Here is a 17,314-nt window from a genome sequence, read left to right as displayed (position 1 = left end):
GTTCAGCAACGTTTTTTTTATGGTCATAAATATAATATATAGCCAGAACCTTGTGTGGCGGGGAGTTTCACAAACATACAATTCACATGCACAATGACACCCAGACTCAGAACAAGCATTCATGGATCACACAAACGCTTGTCCTACGCGGAAATCGAACCCGCGACAGGTCACGCACAGTAGGCTAGCGCGGCGACCTCAACCACTCGGCTATCCGTGCAGTCACAAAATTTATTTGTGGACTCCCAACTTCACATGCATTTGTCGCTCAACCGATATTATGTTTTCCTTCAACCTATTTCTACGAACCCAATCAATGTCGCGAGTCCGTCTAACACTTAAAAATATATTTTTTAACCCAGTGGGAAATGCAGACTTCGTAATTTATAACTTCGGTTAAGTTGACGTCCTAATATTTAGTTGGATACTGGCACAAAGTATACCACCTTCTCGCACAGCAGCACAGCCGGTACGTAACTATCGTTAGTTAATTGTATTATACGTGTGGCAATGTGGCATCATTTCTGTATCATTTTATTGACATGTAATGTGATTTAATTAATTAAAATATGAAGGTAGAACGAGCAACGTCTTCTGTCAAGACGAATGCCATCTCAGTCTGCCCGTGACCATGATACCTGCGAAGGTTTCGAAACGTCGGGAACTAAAATCTAAAATTAAACCGCGATAAAATCCGTAAAAGTAGTTTCATTTCAATGTCTAACATTCGCGTAGACCTAAGAAACCACTATGTAATTTGACTAAAATTATTTGAAATCATTTCAGTGGAGTCCACATTCCTAATAAATCAAAATGGGTCGAAATGCACATATTATACTGTGATACCTTTTTGTCACATGTATCACCTAAGATTTTTTTTTTTTAAATAAGCCACGATGTCTCATGACAGTTACAACTTTCGAGTCGAGTAATTGAATTAATTCCATTCCACTTGATAGTGAATTGAGCAGTAAGCCGCTTACATATTTGGGCTTCTCATCCAATAAGTTGCCCTTTACATCCGCGATTTTGTTAAACTATACAATGCGCCCCGCGACTCACTCACAGAAGGAAGTTACAGTATCATTTTTGGGCATAATGATTTGCGTGCAGTTATATTGGCACGAGGTAGATCGCCTATGAGGTGGACGGACCAGATAAGAGCAGCTGTGGACAGTTCCCTGCACGTCTGCACCAGAAAGGCGGCCATCAGACAGGAATGGCGGCGTATAGTTAGGCGAGCCACTAACAGCTGAAATGACGACCACGACCACTCTACCAAGAGTGCAACGACTGAGAAGAAGATAATGGCAATGAAATAGTCCAGCAAACGGCTGAACAGCAAGCCAACAAATGAAGAAGAAATGAATTAGTTTCTTCTTTAGTAACCATCTTTCATATATATAACTTAGTGTCGAGTGTTATTAAGAAATGAAATAAAAGATAATCAACTTTAATATGTTTATTTATTATCATGGTATATACCATTTAAGACATTTTCACCCCATATTACATTCACAATTGCATGTAACAGAGAATAAGAATTTACATAATGTATAAAAATAGGATTGTACGAGCCATGTCAGGACTCGGAAATGCACGCAAAATGAGAAATGAATTTACAAATAAAAACTCTTTCCTGTCCACTGCTAAAATGCAATGACAAAGTTATGTGCCCCTTCTGCTAAGCTATACACAATTTATTGAAATTGCACATGATTTATAATTACATGCAAACCTACTAACAATTGCTAAATTTTGTACATTGACTACGACCTATTTATATCACTTGTTTCTGTCAAGTTAAATACATAAATAACGACATGAGGCATCAATTACATAAAACATTGGATTAGAGATTTAAAAAAAACAATTAATTAAGACTGCCACTAAATTGGAACAATATAAAATTAATGGTTGTTTTTTCTAAATTCTGTACATTAACAAACAATCGACAGATTCGGCAATAAATAAATTTACTATACAGTCTTACTTATAAAATGTCACTAATAACGTCTCATATCAAATCGATGCGCTTTCGCTTATCACATAGATAAAAACCACAGCACTTTTGTCACTTAAACTTTACACTTTCACGGTTATACCAGCGTTCTCGGAAAGAGGTGATACTACAGGCTACCTATTTACAAAATTAAATACAAAGTTATTTACAACGCGCGACGGAATGACGGTACTAGGTGGGAGGTGCGCGACGATCGTAATCTCTCCTGTACACTTCGCGCTCATAGTCCCGGTCATCGTATGCGTAATCAGGCTGCGTATAGCTTCGCCACTCATCCGGGTAAGGCCTCACAGGCGGAAAGCCCATGCCGGCCGCCATGGTCGTACTGTCGTAGTAACCACCATAGGGGTTGCCTTGCATGCTTCCACTGAAGCCGCTGTACCTGCTGGAAGATAAAAATGAAATGAAAATGTTATTCAGCATAATTAGCAGCAGAAATGTTAATTATAATTATGAATAAGACGAGTGATCGTTACCTGCGCTTGTCGTGCGGGCGCGGCGTGCGGTCCGCGCGGTACTGCCTGGGGCCGGGGTAGGAGGGCGGCGTCCAGGCGGGGTGCGCGTGCGGCGCGGCGTGGTCGGCGTGCGCGTGCGGCATGCTGTAGGGCGGGCGCGAGCGCGCGGCGCCGAGCCCGCCGCTGTCGCGCCGCGTCCGCGAGCGCTCGCGGTCTCGGTCGCGGTCTCGCTCGCGATCCCGCTCCCGGTCTCGGTCCCGCTCCCGGTCGCGGTCCCGATCTCGCTCCCGCTCCGACCGACTCCGCTCTCTGTACATCAAATCGTCCCGCTTCAGGCTCCTATCCCTATCCTTGCGATCCTTGTGTTTGTTTTTATGTCTGCAGGGATGGAAGAAGCAATAATGGTGGTGAGCGACACAGGAGAGGTTAGCGATTTGATGCGAATATAACATGTTATGAATATTAATAATGAGGAAGCGGGTGAACATGTGTGACGAGTTTATCATGACTTGTTAGTGAGCAAGACAGCAAAATTAAATAATTACGATACCTTTCGTGACGCTTATTCTCACTGGGGTCTGGGTCACATTCTCCTTCTTCTAACTTTCTCTTTATTCCAGACGTGTGTGGAATTTTGTCATTGTTTTTATCGAATTTGTCTCGATCCGTTTTAGGTCTCTTTTCTTTCTTATCATTAGCATTGTCTGCTTTACCATCTTTCTTATACGACTTTACATGATTGCTATTGTGATTATTTTTATTGTTAGACTGCAACAAAATTTAAATATTGAATTTACTAATTTTATATTATATTTACATAATTACCATAAAAAGTAATTTCAACATTATTTAATCATGGTGCTTTATAAATACTAACCTTAACGTTTTCTTTATGTTTTCCTTCTCTTTTACTAGATGATTCAGTTTTCTTCAGTCCATATTTATATAACCTATAAAGCTGTTTTGCGTCAAAATTTGTAAACTTTGAAACAAAATACCAGAGATTACTTCTCCACTCAACTTTCTTCTCAGGATCGGGGTATGCATCTACACATATGTCTATTTGGTTGCCTATCTGTGTGAGACAAGCCCGCGTCCTAGCAACTTGGTCCGCTTCAGAGAGTGTCTGATCTGGATTATCAAGAGCTCGTAAGGCTTTTTTGACTGGCCTCATTTTCTCCTTGCACTATAATTAAGAAGTAAACAATTATAACAACAATATTTTTTTCTTGTTATTGCACTGCAAAAAATAAACATATCGAAAATATGTCTCAGATACATGAACAAGCTAGTATATTATGGTGCATATATATTAGTTACCTCTTCAAAAACTGATGGATCAAGATCACCAAGAACCTCTAACGCCCTTGGTTCATTGTTGGCAGTGAAATGCATAGGACCGGCGGGCTTCTTATTTCGAGATTTGGATTTATCATTTTTTCTGTTACTGTCCCTCTTCCCGCGTTTTTTATCTTTTTCTTTCTTATCATTTGAGGTCTCGTCATGTGTAGACAACTCTTCTAGTTTAGATTTACTCTAAAAATATATTTATTTTATTAATCAAGCGAAATGATCGGCGAGATAGACATTTCTAATTACTTGGAGTGTAAAGTACCTACCTTATCAGATTTATCATTTTTACCAGTCTTGTTTGATTTTTTATTCTCGTCACCAGAACTAGCGTCATCTTCCACTATGTCCTTAGTAACAGGCTCCTTATTACCCCGTTTCGTCCGAGGTTTTCTCTGCTTTTGCTTGCCATTCTTTGTATCAAGTAATTTTTTTATTAATTTCAGCAAATACTCGGCACGAGACTGCAAATGCTTCGCCTGAGGTTTTTTATCTTCGTTTGTGAGAATTTTGTCTCCAATTTCAAAAGAGGAATCCATTTTGATTGCCTCCCATGAACCCATACCATATTGATATATTCCTGCTAGTAATTTGGAATCATCTGGTACACCCCACTCCACATCGAAGTTTGCTGGTCTTGTTCTGCAAGAAAAGTTTTACAATAGATTTCTTGTTAATAACATTACTTTTAATAAGTTACATATAATTCAATGAATAAAATTTAATATACATACCTAAAGTCCAGCTGCCACTTTAACCTTTCTTCTTTGGTGTCAGGCAGGAAGTCATCGAGGGGTGCTAATTCGTCTTGACATGCAGCCATCGTTTTTGCATTTACAGGTACTCCACCAAGTTTAAAAGTTTTTCTAGTGTTTTTGCGACCGTCTAACTGTTCATCTGTAAATTTAACGCTTTATTACAAACCTAGATACTAGAAAAATACAAACTAATATATGAATGACTTGGATATATCACATACTTGGTGCTTCTGAAGTGTCGTTTAACACTGCTTTACATCGCTCTTGTAGAATTTCACCTAACTTTTTGAGATCTGCGAGTGGTTTTTCTTGTAATTCTGCATCACAGGCGATACTATCTAGATGTTTTAAGGGCGCTGAGAATTTCTTGAAGCTCTTTACGAACCTTCGTATCTGGAATGAAACAGTGAAAATAAAATAACGAACTTATTTCTGAAACAAGTGTGATATTTACATAGGGCAGATATAATTATATTGCCAGAAATTTAGGTGGTAAAATATTTGCTTGATAACTCAATAAGTATACCTCTTGATCAGTGAATCCCTTGATTTTCTCCCTATGCGAGGCAGGCGGGCGGCCTCGCTTTCGCGGGCGGTCGTCGTCCGCACTCGCGTCGGAGATGTCGCTCTCGCCGTCGCCGTCCAAGTCCGCGCCATCGCCGCCCTCGCCAGACCCACGACCCCGACGCTTACGACCTTCAGCTGTTATGGAAATACAACATTCAGCTTAACTACCAACCATTAAAAACTGTTCTAGCCTATAAGTCTACGAATTTATTTGAAACATCTGATTAGAATTGTAAATTAAGAAATAACCATATTTATTTCGATTGGAAAGTGTGATTTTTTTTATATACTTTATAAATATTACACTTCATACGATATTTATTTACTGTCATACTTGCTAGATTAAAATAGTTAAAATCACATTGCAATATAAGTAACGTAACGAGAAACTAAAATAATTTGAAGAAAATGATTAAAATGATTCCATCATATTTAGCCTAATGATACGATGTGGTAGGATATAAACAGTACTCACTACCATCAGCATTATTAGCTTGTAGATTCTTTCTCCTAGGTGGCAAGTATAAGTCTTCCATTTCTTTGTTTTTCTCCTGCTCAGCGATAGTTTTCCTCACATGGTCAGGTATAATGTCATCCTAAAATCATGGCAAATACAAACCATTAATATATTGATGCTATACCACCACATAAAATAAATTCATTTCAAATGATAAAAACAATGAAATGTTACCCAATCTTTGCTTTCTTCTTCCGCATTCTCTTTTTTAACCTCCATTACTGCTTTGTCTTCATCAAAGGCAAAGCTAGCAACTTTGAAAGCTGACAGAAGTTCATCTCCCGCCATGGAGGGGACTTCATCGCGAGTTTCAGCTCTTTGCAGGATTTCATCAATATCACACTGGAAATGTACAAATAATTTGTCAAATTTGGTGAAGCCAATTCCAGAAAAACTGTTTTTATGGAATTTTATAGATTTATGGCTTATTTAGATGATGCAAGAAATATCCTGCGAGTTGTAATGCTTTGCAAGAGCCACGCACTAAACTGATTACTGATGAACTAAACTGAAACTGACATATCGTCACAAAACTGATTAATCGTAGCAGGGCATTTATTGCACCCTGCATGATTTTTTTTAGTCTAAATGACATTTATAGTAAACAAGAATACGTACGACGGGGTCCTCATCATTCTCATCATCATCCTTAAACAATTCTTCAGCACCAAATTTTAATATTGCATTTAAATCTTCCTTATTAAATGGGTTATTGGCGCTTGTCCCTGAAGCATCGCGTTTATTAAGAACAGTTCTACCAGTGGTGTCCATACGCTGGATAACAAGATGATCAAGCACCATTTTCCTTTTAGCTCTCTCAACAATATCTTCTTCTACTGACCGAGCGGTAACTAATCTATAAATGTTGACCTGAAAAATTATCAATTGATGTTATTACGTTTTTTTTTTTTTTTTGGATTTTGATTACAGCTCTGTAAATTTCAATAATATAATACCTGGTTCTTTTGTCCGATACGATGAGCTCGCGCTTGAGCTTGCAAATCGTTTTGAGGGTTCCAATCAGAGTCAAATATAATCACAGTATCTGCAGTAGCTAAGTTTATACCTAAACCACCAGCTCGGGTGGATAGTAGAAAACAGAAATCGGTAGATCCCTCTGCATTAAAGTGATCTAAGGCTTGCTTTCTTATTTCACCCTTTATACTGCCATCAAGACGTTGAAAGGGAAAATGCCTCCTTTGTAAATATTCTGCCAAAATGTCTAACATTCTGACCATTTGAGAAAATATTAGCACTCTATGACCTGTCTCTTTTAACCTACATAATAGTTTATCTAACAGGAGTAATTTTCCAGAGCCCCTCAGCAGTTTCTGTAAAACAAAAGAAATAAAATAAAATTTTATCATAAACATGAGGGAAAAATGAAACACGATTTATTTAAAATTTACCTCTACAGCGTCCGTTGTAGCTAACGACGCTCTGGACTCAAAATCTTCAGGCTTAGTCAATAAGGCGTGATTGCAACATTTCTTAAGTTCAATAACTATATTAATAAACGTATTTATAGACCCTTTAACACCCTTTCGTAAAGCACTATAGTTTTTAGTTAAGATCCACTTATAATATTGCTTTTGAATTGATGTCATTTCTACTCGTAATATTTGTTCTACTTTAGCTGGCAATGATTTCTCTACGTCTTTCTTTTGCCTCCTTAATATAAAAGGTTCTAATTGCTTATGTAGTTTTTCATAACCCTTGGTCGCAGCATCTTCGTGGTCTTTCTCAAACTCCTCCCATGATTCAAACCTGTTAAAAGAATAGATAAAATATATTTTAGTAAAACAACTACAATTTAGCATTTTATGTTTCATGTACATGATAGATAACACTTACTTGTAAGGCATAATAAAATGTAATAAGGCCCATAATTCTTTGAGTGAGTTTTGTAATGGAGTACCAGTAACTAATAATCTGTGATTCGTATCAAATTCTTTAAGTGCTTTATACAACAAAGAATCATCATTTTTTAATCTGTGCGCTTCATCAACTAATAAGCAAGCCCAACTAAAGGACCTTAAGAATTGTCTATCTTTGAGTAAAATTTCATATGTAGTTAAAATGGCATTGAACTTCAGTCTTTTCGAACTGGCAAAACTCCATTCAAACTGTCTGATCTGAAAGAAGAAAATTAGTTATAGATTGATTTACATATATGAAACGATAAGATAATTTAAGGGTAAGCAGAATGTAACTTACAATATCCCTACTACTGAGATCACCAATATAAGTAACAACATTAATATCAGGTGCCCACTGCTGAAACTCCCTTTGCCATGCTGTCATTGTACTTAAAGGCACCACACATAGGAATGGTCCATATAGTTGTTGAGATTGAAAGAGGTAGTACAGGAAACAAATTGTCTGAAAACAATGCATAAGATCAACACATGTTAACAACACATCAACTAACCATTATTTCCATAAACAAAACAATTATATACACACCTGTATAGTTTTACCTAAACCCATTTCATCGGCAAGAATAACAGAGTTGTCTTTACACCAGGAATGTATTAACCAATTCAACCCATCCATTTGATAATCTCTTAAAACGTAACTCTGTAAACAAAAAATTAAATGTTCGTTAATGTTTCAGACATAATGCAGAGTTAAACTAATACAAAGTCTCTGATAGGCAATTATTATTTTTTTTTTCTTAAAAATAGGTAATATTTATTAAAATATTCGTCAAATATTCATAAAGTTGATGCATAATTCACAATAAGTAATGTTATCATACTACAAAGTAGTCAATGTCCTTCATTATGATTACGCATCAAGTCATTAGTGACGCCATCTGGCTAACGCCAACAAAAATCGCTTACACTAACTACGCGACCTACTTCAGCGATACAGCGGTAGATGGCGCTGTGGCAAGAACTAGATTGATAATACAAACCGTTAAAATCCACTCATTAGTTTTCCTTGAGTTGTAATAATAAAGAATAATCTTAACACCAAAAATTTTGTCAATTCCACACAAAATTTAAAATTTTCATTATGTATAACATTATGTGTTATTCACACGCCGATAATAAAAATAAACAAATACCCTCAGAATAAAATGAGTCATACAATAGACATTCACAAGCATAGACAATCCCTAAACACATTAAACTGCTTTTTTGGTCTATGATGCATTACAGAGAAATGACCAAAACAACACAATTTATTTGACAATTTGCATACATACCGCATCTTTGCCCATGTAATCTGGCTGTTCCTTGACATGGTGAAACTTAGGTCTTCTTCGCAAGACGGGACAATGTCTTGAGGGTGTCGTTTTAGCAGCTTCTCTGTATTTAAATTGTTCCACTTCTTCAGGCCATCTTTTTTCTATTAGTAATGCATCTTCCCAAGTAGCATCAGCATATGGTAAAGATTCCCACTTGCAGAAATACTCATGAGCTGTGCCACCACCCTCTAATTCACGTGTTTGTTCCGCTAATTAAACAGACAGTAGTCTGATAAGAATAAAATATTTCAAATAAAAACTAGCATTTCTCATCTTTTTTAAAACAATTTGAACTGATGTGGAAAGAAATTGGATCATTAATGAATTAATTACTCAAGTAACACAACTTACCTATGATCCTTTCTACATTATTGTAGGTCTTGACTAATTCCTGCTGCAACTCATTTTGGCATTCATAGTAATCTATATCCTCAGGACCTGCCTGTTGTCTCCACCATGACAAATCAGCTTCTTTCTTTATATAATTTTCTAATTTTTTGAGACCTTTAACTTTTTGTTCATTAATTGTCCTTTCTGACTCCCAAGTATTGTGAATATGTGACCAGCCTTTCCATTTGATCAAATATTGAGGTTCAGTGTTTTCAATATCATCTGGATCACAGCCTTCATTAGGATCTCCATGCTCCTCTATATAGTAAAGTGTAGTCACATTTCCAGTGACTGCATAATGATAAGAAGATATTAGCTAAAATTTAACAGTGTATTTGCACCAAAATGCAAAAATAAATAGAACAGCAAAAAAACATGTGTAAAAGTATTGCAATTTATGAAAACAAAAACAAATTAAGAATTGATGGTAAATGTACATATATTTTACCTCCTTTCTTCCCTCTCCTGTGCCCTAAGATTCTTTCTATAGTCTCACTATGGTCTTCAGGTTCTGGTTCTGCTTCAGCTTCACCATCCACACCTTCCACCTCCAAAAGATCGGAAGAGTCAGTTTGTTCATCACTTGCTTCTTTGTAACTAACTGCTGCGCCCGTACGTCGTGTTGCTGTTCTGCTACAACAACAAAAATGCTGAAAAATTGCAAGAGAAGCGGCCGAGCGACGTAGTAATATCAGGTAAACAAAATGTTCGCTGACGTCATATTCGCACGTAAGCATGTCGGTCAAGTTCACGCGGTAGTCATCAATACATTGAAGCCATTTTGATTCTTTGAAAGCGACATTGAATAGAAAGAAATAACAATTATGAATTTCCAATCAAACTGTAACATTTGTGTGCATCAAGTTTAGTATGCAATTAACAAAGAAGCTGAAAGCCTGATACTAAGAAAGAAATTAAGTTTTACAATTTTTTGAAAAACTACGATTGGTTGTATTTAAGAAAATGGGTAGGCACTACACTTTTAAAGGAACAAAATAAATATCAAGTTATTATTTTGCCATTTCACCCTATCGAAAAACGATAGGTTCCTGTCCTGTGTTGTGAAAGGAATTAAAAACAGATTTTTATTTTTATTTTAAGTGCTTTATTCACCACTTAAAAGAAGGACCATAATATGTTTAACCTTACTTACTTTAATTAGTTATACTCTTTAAAAAGAGGATAATCATGTCAAAAATGAAGTTTAACTTAATTAAAAGATGAATATTCGGCGCCTTAATTAGTACTCGTAAAATTATAAACTGGTCAAAACAGTTAAATTGAATTTTAAATATAGTGGTAATCTTTATTTTAAACAAAAGGGTTACCATGGTGTATGCAAAATTGGGCCAATTTTATCTAAAATGCAAATCAAAAGTAACATTTAAAAATATTTATTAATTTTCTCATTTTGGATTCTAAAAATATTTATTTTAAAGAATTCATGTTTTGTGCCTTACTGATTAAACACTTCTGGTACAGTTTCTGTTCTCAATGAGATGTAGAACTAGACAACTATTTACTCCCCAAATGGGGTTAAATGTATATTTTGCTTGTTTGACACATTTTTAATTAATACAAATTTATAAGTATTTCATGGCTACTACCTTTTGTGGTCATCATCACTGCCTTCAGAACTTTCATCCTCATCACTAGTAAATCTTCTACGAGTAGGTTTTCTTTTTCGAAGAGGTACACTTCTTTGGCCTGGTCGTTTTGAAGGTGGAGGTGGTGAACCTTTTAAGTCACTATCACTATCTGAAGAGTCTGAATTCCATGAATCACTGTAATAACATACCAACATTAACACCAAATTTAAATTAAGGTTATATGTATTGACTTGCAATTTGTTTTACTACCTTCTTTTCCTACTTTTTCTACTGTGAGTCCTGCCTCTTTCACTAGAATCACTATCTGCTAATTTAAGTCTATCTGGCTCTTTTCGAGATCTAGCTGATCTTCTGATTCCATATATGTCTGGATTATCCTCCCATAGGTCAGATTTCAATTTGGCATGATTATTGCGTGATTTAGATTTAGAAGGAGAATCCTCATCTGAAGAATTTTTGTCAGTGTGGTGGTCAGATTTGGAAGAGTTCGCGTTACTGTGCTTTGGTGATGATTTGGTATCATCACTGTGATGTGACCTGTCCCCCGATTTGTCAGATCCTGACCTCTCAGATCCAGAACCAGATGAACTAGATCCGCTTTCACTGTTAAAATAAGTTATTATTCATTACAGGAACAGTTATTACTAATACAAAAGCATCAGTTCCCTTTGAAGCAAACTTACCTTTCGCTGCCTGAGCCTGAACCACTGGAATCACTCTTCTCACCTTTCTCGCTATTAGAATCACTTCCAGATTCATTCATGAATCCCTTCTGAAACAATTGTTACAGTTAATGTCACATTTAAATAATTGCAGTCAATTTTGTTCAGAAGCCAAGAACCTGTTGCATGAGAGTAGGGTTTAGTAAAAAATCTTTGAAAAAATAACTAAATTAATGAGTAATAATTATTCATAACTAAATAACCAACATAACTTATAAAAAGAAGTCATATGGTAATTAATATATTCAGTTATAGTGTACAAATATCTCATTAATCACTGGTTCATATAGAATGGTGGTACGCAGGAATAAAAAAAACCTATGGAGTACCAACATGGATCTGAGGAAAACATCCATAAATCTCAAGCAGAGTGGTCTGGATTCCTTTAGGAGTACCCCAATAACAACAAAACAATAAAATAAGAGACATAACCTCAAAACAGAGTTCCTTCACCTCAAAAACAATCAAAATTTTGGAAAATATCATAAATAGAAAAAATCATGAAGAACACAAATTTAGCATTGAAATTGGGCTACATTTACCACTAGAAATAATTCGAATTTCATGGTAATAGAATATCATAACCTCAAAAGCTAGTATCCTCGTATGTAGTGCTTAGTAAGACCAATTTTCAAAGCTAAATTGCAAAAATGGGTCCCTTTAGAAAATCATTTTTAATGCTTGCTATGGGTAGATTACGTAACAAAGAATCGTTGCAAACACTTTCTATCGTGGGACAACAAACTTTTCATACATAAAATCCGCAAAATGTATTGTAAACAATCACAAAAACCCTTAAATTCACAATTACGTCTTAAAATTTCACTCTGTTTCGGGGCCACACCCAAGACTTCTAGAAGGTTCCATTAATATTTTATACCCTTTAACAGAAATATAATAAACAAATACACAAAAACAAAGAAGAATATAGCTTTAAAATCACTTACCAAGTGCATTTTGTAGTAAATTCAAGGAATACACGGTTTCTTATATAATTAAAGACCGAAACGAAGAAAAACTGGATAGTTCATTGAGAAAAATGTTAAGAAAACACACGGTATTAAATTTAACTGCATATTTTTATGATAAGCGAATAAAATGCGAAAAAATATTTTGCAGTAAAATCTTGTCAAGCGACGCCATTTTGTCGTCGAATAAATTCTGGTGACGACGGAAATGAAATATCAGTAATTTTGCCACAAAACTTTAGTTAAATCAAGGTAAACAGAGACAACAACCACTAAAAAAACTAAAAACGAAACTTTAGAGCCGTCAGAAATACTACTTCTGTACTGAAAATGATGCGAGCACCGCGCACTGCCAGCGAAACTCGAAAGCTACAGCCATATTGCCATCTGCCAGCTGCCTGACGAAATTTGCCATAGGGATGTCTATAACATCGTACTGAGTATGGGATACTTTCTGGCTTGATGATATCAGGGTGAAAGATCTTTATTTAAAAATGTAAATCAATAAATGAGTTACCTTTCATACGATGGATAATAATATCTAATTCGTAACTACAGTCCGTTGTGGATATATTAGTATAATTACTTCGTTAGGATTTAATATTTGTTAAAATAGCAAATCAAGGCAGCTTAGAATAAGTTACATACTTTAATATTTGTGTTGTTTGCATTTGTTACTGAAAAAATAATAAGAAATAAATATTTAACTATTAAGAAACATTGAAATAAGGGATGATAGTTCTATTTACCGATTAATTAAAAAAACATCTTAGTTTTACTTCAGTTTAATACAACTATAGTATCAAATATAAAGGTGTGGTATTTTACACAGTTTTTCAAGCGTTGCGAGAGTTCTTAATTAAGATTATTAAAGATGCAACTAAGTTAACCATTTCTGAGTATAACCGTAAATAAATTTGTACAGCAGAAAAGATCCAAAATAAGTGATTGAGTAGTTTTTTTCGGAACTTGGGAAATGTGGTGAATTGAACTTGCAAGATTTGATAGCAGACAAAGGAACAGATGTAATAAAACCGGTCAAGTTCATATTCGACTCGTGACTCTTAGAGTCCTGCTCGAGTAGGCTAAATGCTATGGAATACAACCTGGTGATGGACGGTCAGCAGAACGTCAGTAATCCAAAACAATATAATAAACATATGGAGAGATCACTGCAAAAAAAACGAAATTACTCTCCAGTACTAAATCGTTCATTTCATTAAGTTAAAATTTTTAATAGGTACTTGATAGTGATACTACTAATACTTACTATTAAAATCTTTACATCACTAGTCGTGCGGACTCAATGCTACCAATTGTCAGTAACGTCACATCCGTGTGTAAAATGCTTGGATTGACATGCTCGCTAGACTTATCGAAAATGTTTGTGGTTAAATTTGTTTTTGCAAATCAGGCACACAACTTATATTTTTTAAATTATAAATAAAATTAGATTAGTAGTATAGGTACATACTTTTTTATTTTAAGACTCACGACTGCTTCATTCATAGTCATGACGGATACTGAAGAGCGATATTCGTCGTGAAATATATTTCTGGTGCCGCTTTAAAAATTGGCAAAGCCATCATTTTGATGGGTGAAAATATTTTGTATTTTTTCTACTTATTATTTTATCTTAAATGAGTCTGACCATATTTTCACTTCAATCATCGTCGTCGGTGCAAATACTTAAAGGCTCAACAAATATTTATTTTGAACATCATGTTATTATCTGGTTGATATGATATGACCTTGAGTAATTAAATTAAATGAAACTAATAACCTCAAAGTTACTAATTTTCATAAAATAAGTCATAAAAGAGCACGTAGAGATCTCGGACAGTTTTATTAATTAGATTTAAGATTCCATCACATAAAGTTGTAAATAAACGGAGATGACCCCTCCTGTCTCGCCTGTAACACTTTAGTGGGACAACAGAATGCCTTTTTTTTAAAGTAGGAAACGAACGAAAACAGCAAGTCGGTAGCCTCTGTAGGATTGATTTCGACAAGTAGTTCGACTTGTCAATGCTCTACATATGACCGATATTGGCAACGAATGGACAACCAGGGAAATAGCCTATCTACATTCTCTCTGTAGCCACGTAGGTTATAGACAAGATTTCAAAAGAATGAGTTTTGTTAAACGAATAGAATCAGAAAAATATGATGTTTTGACGAAACGATATTTCAATGAGGTCTCACTCGCGGTAGTCTCGTATTTGAAGAATCACAGTTCATAAACGTCTGTCCTTAGCTATTTAAACCGTAGCACATGAGTGGGATTTTCGGACATTTTACAGTTTATTCTTTCCTCACACATAGACAACTTTACCAACTGAATTTGACATTTCTTTGACAATTTGATTTGACGTCAGTCAGATGTGCCGATTATTGATAATATTGATTGCGAAGAAAAATTTGGATTATGTACATCTTTGCATCACTTCCGTAATTATCGATAAAAAAAGACCCATCGGACTGTTAAAAGGTGGAAAAATATCGATTCAATACCTAAAGTGATTAACTGGAATCAATATCAAACCGGGATCAAATGTATTTACTTGAAATATTTTCGTAAAAATAAGCTTAAACAAAAAAAATAACTATAAAGAAAATTTACACCAGGTAACATGTTTATAAGAACTTAATTTGCTATATTTATTATAAGTAAAGATACATATGGGCTGCTTTTACAAAAAGTGGCAAACTAGTATCATAAGCTCAAGGTCCTCGGTTTTGGAACCTTTTCCAGGATTTTTCAATACCCTTTTAGTAATTTATATCTCTTTCATGAAACCTATGTACCTTTTTATGAAGAGGAGGATCCCAGTAGTCACAGAACAAATATCTAACAATAAAACTTGTTTTTCAGCTACAGAGATGGAATTACTAGATCTCCCAGAAGAAATCCTGATTATGATAGTAAAGAAGCTAGATCTTCAGGCTGTAAAAAATATGTATGACACTTGTTTGAGGCTACAAAGTGTTGTATGTATGCATGGTGTTGTTAAAAAGTGCCATATGTCCAAGAATGGAGCAGCCACAGTGACCATGTTGATGACTCCGTTTTTTAGGGATATATCAAGCAATGTTGCTCATCTTAGTCTGTGTGGGGTACCAGACTTATTTAAGACTAAAGTTTTGTCAGCATTAAGAAGGCTAAGACAGTTAAATACCTTGGATATAACATATACAAATTTGCATTTATTGGATTTTATAGAAATTCATGAAGCATGTCCCACAATAAAGAATATTCATATAAATTTTGCTTTTGGCCAGCCTGGACAAGTCACCATACCCCACAGTGTTGTAAGGCAGTGTATAGCAGTGTTGAAACAAATGGAAGATGTGCATTTTGTTGGATCCATTAGTAACTTGTTATATTCAAAGTTGGTACTCCACTTATTAGAAAAAGCAAAATTAAACACATTAAAATTTGTTGTTTCCGAATTAGATGGTGTCTGCACTGTTATAGCTGAACCTAAGCACAGAGCAGCGCCTGTGGACATATTTGACATACCGGAGTTAAATAGATTCACTATATATATTGCCAATTGGAGATCTACGAGTACATATGAATGTATTACCAGATTCCCTGTTTTATCAGTTGTTGAGTATGACAAATTTGAGTTCTTTGTAATATACATGATAAATCCAGCTGCATATGCAGTGTATGCTACACCTATATTCAAAGATTTTTTTGATGATAATTTTGGTGTGAAAGTTGAGAGTGTTAATGACTACAGCCGTAATCTTATAGGGAATGTTGCTATAATGTTATGGAATAAGAAAACCACAACTTTTGATGAGTCATTCTTTCAAGCATTGTATAAACATGTGAAGCAGTACTTCCCTGTATATTATAATCCTAAACGTGAAATGCCTTCTTTGAAAAATAAAGACTGGGTGTACACAGTGCCAGCAGACCCTCATGAATTAGTAAGACCTGAAATTGCTTATGCTTATACACATCAAATTAAAAGGAGACGAATTGCTCTGCCTGCTTTTACATTAAAATATGATGAATTGTTTGAACCAGTAGAAGAAGCTCAGTTAAGTTTCATTTTTAATACACATATCACAAAATCAGTCGCACTAAGTCATGATTCTGTCTATTTAAGAAAGTTAACGTTTTTAAGTTTAACTGGTCAGGTGTCTTATACTAATGACTTCTTTAAAATATTGTTCTTTACTTGTGAAAAGCTTATTACCTTAAATATAGAAGCTCCTTTAACATCTCCATGCTCCAAAAATATTTGTAATTCAATTGGCTTGGCTAAAACCCTCAAGAATATCCGTTTATTAGACAAGAGAATTGATTTTCAAACACTATTTTCATCCCTCAGCCTATGTAGGACTCTAGAAAACATTCATGTACTTGATCACAGACAATGGGAACATTGTGACATTCCCGATCCTGATGCATTAGTACAGAGATGTAAAAAATTATATTGTGTTTTTGTTGAAGCTCCCCTGTCTGAGGCAGCTCTAACGAGGTTATTAAAATCATTCAAGAAAGCCAAATTAAAATATGATAATCATAGTATTAAAGTTGTTGTAAACCAAACTTCTAGCCCAAATGTATTTAAATATAATTATCATCCTTTTATAGAAGTATTTCAATTGAATCCAATAAAACCAACTCTTTAAACATTTTTTTTGTTTATTAAAAATACCCTGTGTATAAATACAATA

At 35.1% G+C, this 17,314-nt stretch overlaps 2 protein-coding genes across 5 annotated transcripts; one reads left to right on the top strand and one right to left on the bottom strand.

Moving 5' to 3' along the window:
• Positions 1 to 1,447: 1,447 nt before the first annotated feature.
• LOC113496403 (chromodomain-helicase-DNA-binding protein 1) lies at positions 1,448 to 13,007 on the bottom strand. 4 transcript variants are annotated; one of them, XM_026875592.1, is made up of 24 exons: positions 12,596 to 13,007; positions 11,610 to 11,698; positions 11,176 to 11,529; positions 10,924 to 11,100; positions 9,765 to 9,949; positions 9,278 to 9,607; positions 8,885 to 9,135; positions 8,137 to 8,250; positions 7,888 to 8,052; positions 7,525 to 7,805; positions 7,080 to 7,437; positions 6,627 to 7,001; positions 6,289 to 6,540; positions 5,845 to 6,012; positions 5,629 to 5,749; positions 5,113 to 5,288; positions 4,808 to 4,979; positions 4,563 to 4,725; positions 4,098 to 4,470; positions 3,799 to 4,014; positions 3,356 to 3,664; positions 3,029 to 3,246; positions 2,500 to 2,856; positions 1,448 to 2,408 (listed from the first exon to the last, which is right to left on the bottom strand). In XM_026875592.1, exons 1-24 carry the CDS (start codon positions 12,602 to 12,604, stop codon positions 2,195 to 2,197), a joined length of 5,427 nt encoding a protein of 1,808 aa, XP_026731393.1. In that variant the 5' UTR covers positions 12,605 to 13,007; the 3' UTR covers positions 1,448 to 2,194. The 4 variants fall into 4 exon arrangements, with proteins under 4 accessions (XP_026731393.1, XP_026731396.1, XP_026731394.1 ...); XM_026875595.1 differs by having other exon boundaries at positions 2,500 to 2,787; XM_026875593.1 differs by having other exon boundaries at positions 9,765 to 9,946.
• Positions 13,008 to 14,215: 1,208 nt separating this feature from the next.
• On the top strand, positions 14,216 to 17,274 carry LOC113496407. Its single transcript, XM_026875600.1, has 2 exons — positions 14,216 to 15,244; positions 15,492 to 17,274. The coding sequence occupies exon 2, from the start codon at positions 15,500 to 15,502 to the stop codon at positions 17,267 to 17,269; it is 1,770 nt and encodes a 589-aa protein (XP_026731401.1). The 5' UTR covers positions 14,216 to 15,244; positions 15,492 to 15,499; the 3' UTR covers positions 17,270 to 17,274.
• The last annotated feature ends 40 nt before the right edge of the window (positions 17,275 to 17,314 follow it).

The sequence above is a fragment of the Trichoplusia ni genome, chromosome 8 (genome assembly GCF_003590095.1).
Source record: "Trichoplusia ni isolate ovarian cell line Hi5 chromosome 8, tn1, whole genome shotgun sequence".
Lineage (NCBI taxonomy): Eukaryota > Metazoa > Arthropoda > Insecta > Lepidoptera > Noctuidae > Trichoplusia > Trichoplusia ni.
This window is presented reverse-complemented; position numbering and strand designations above follow the sequence as displayed.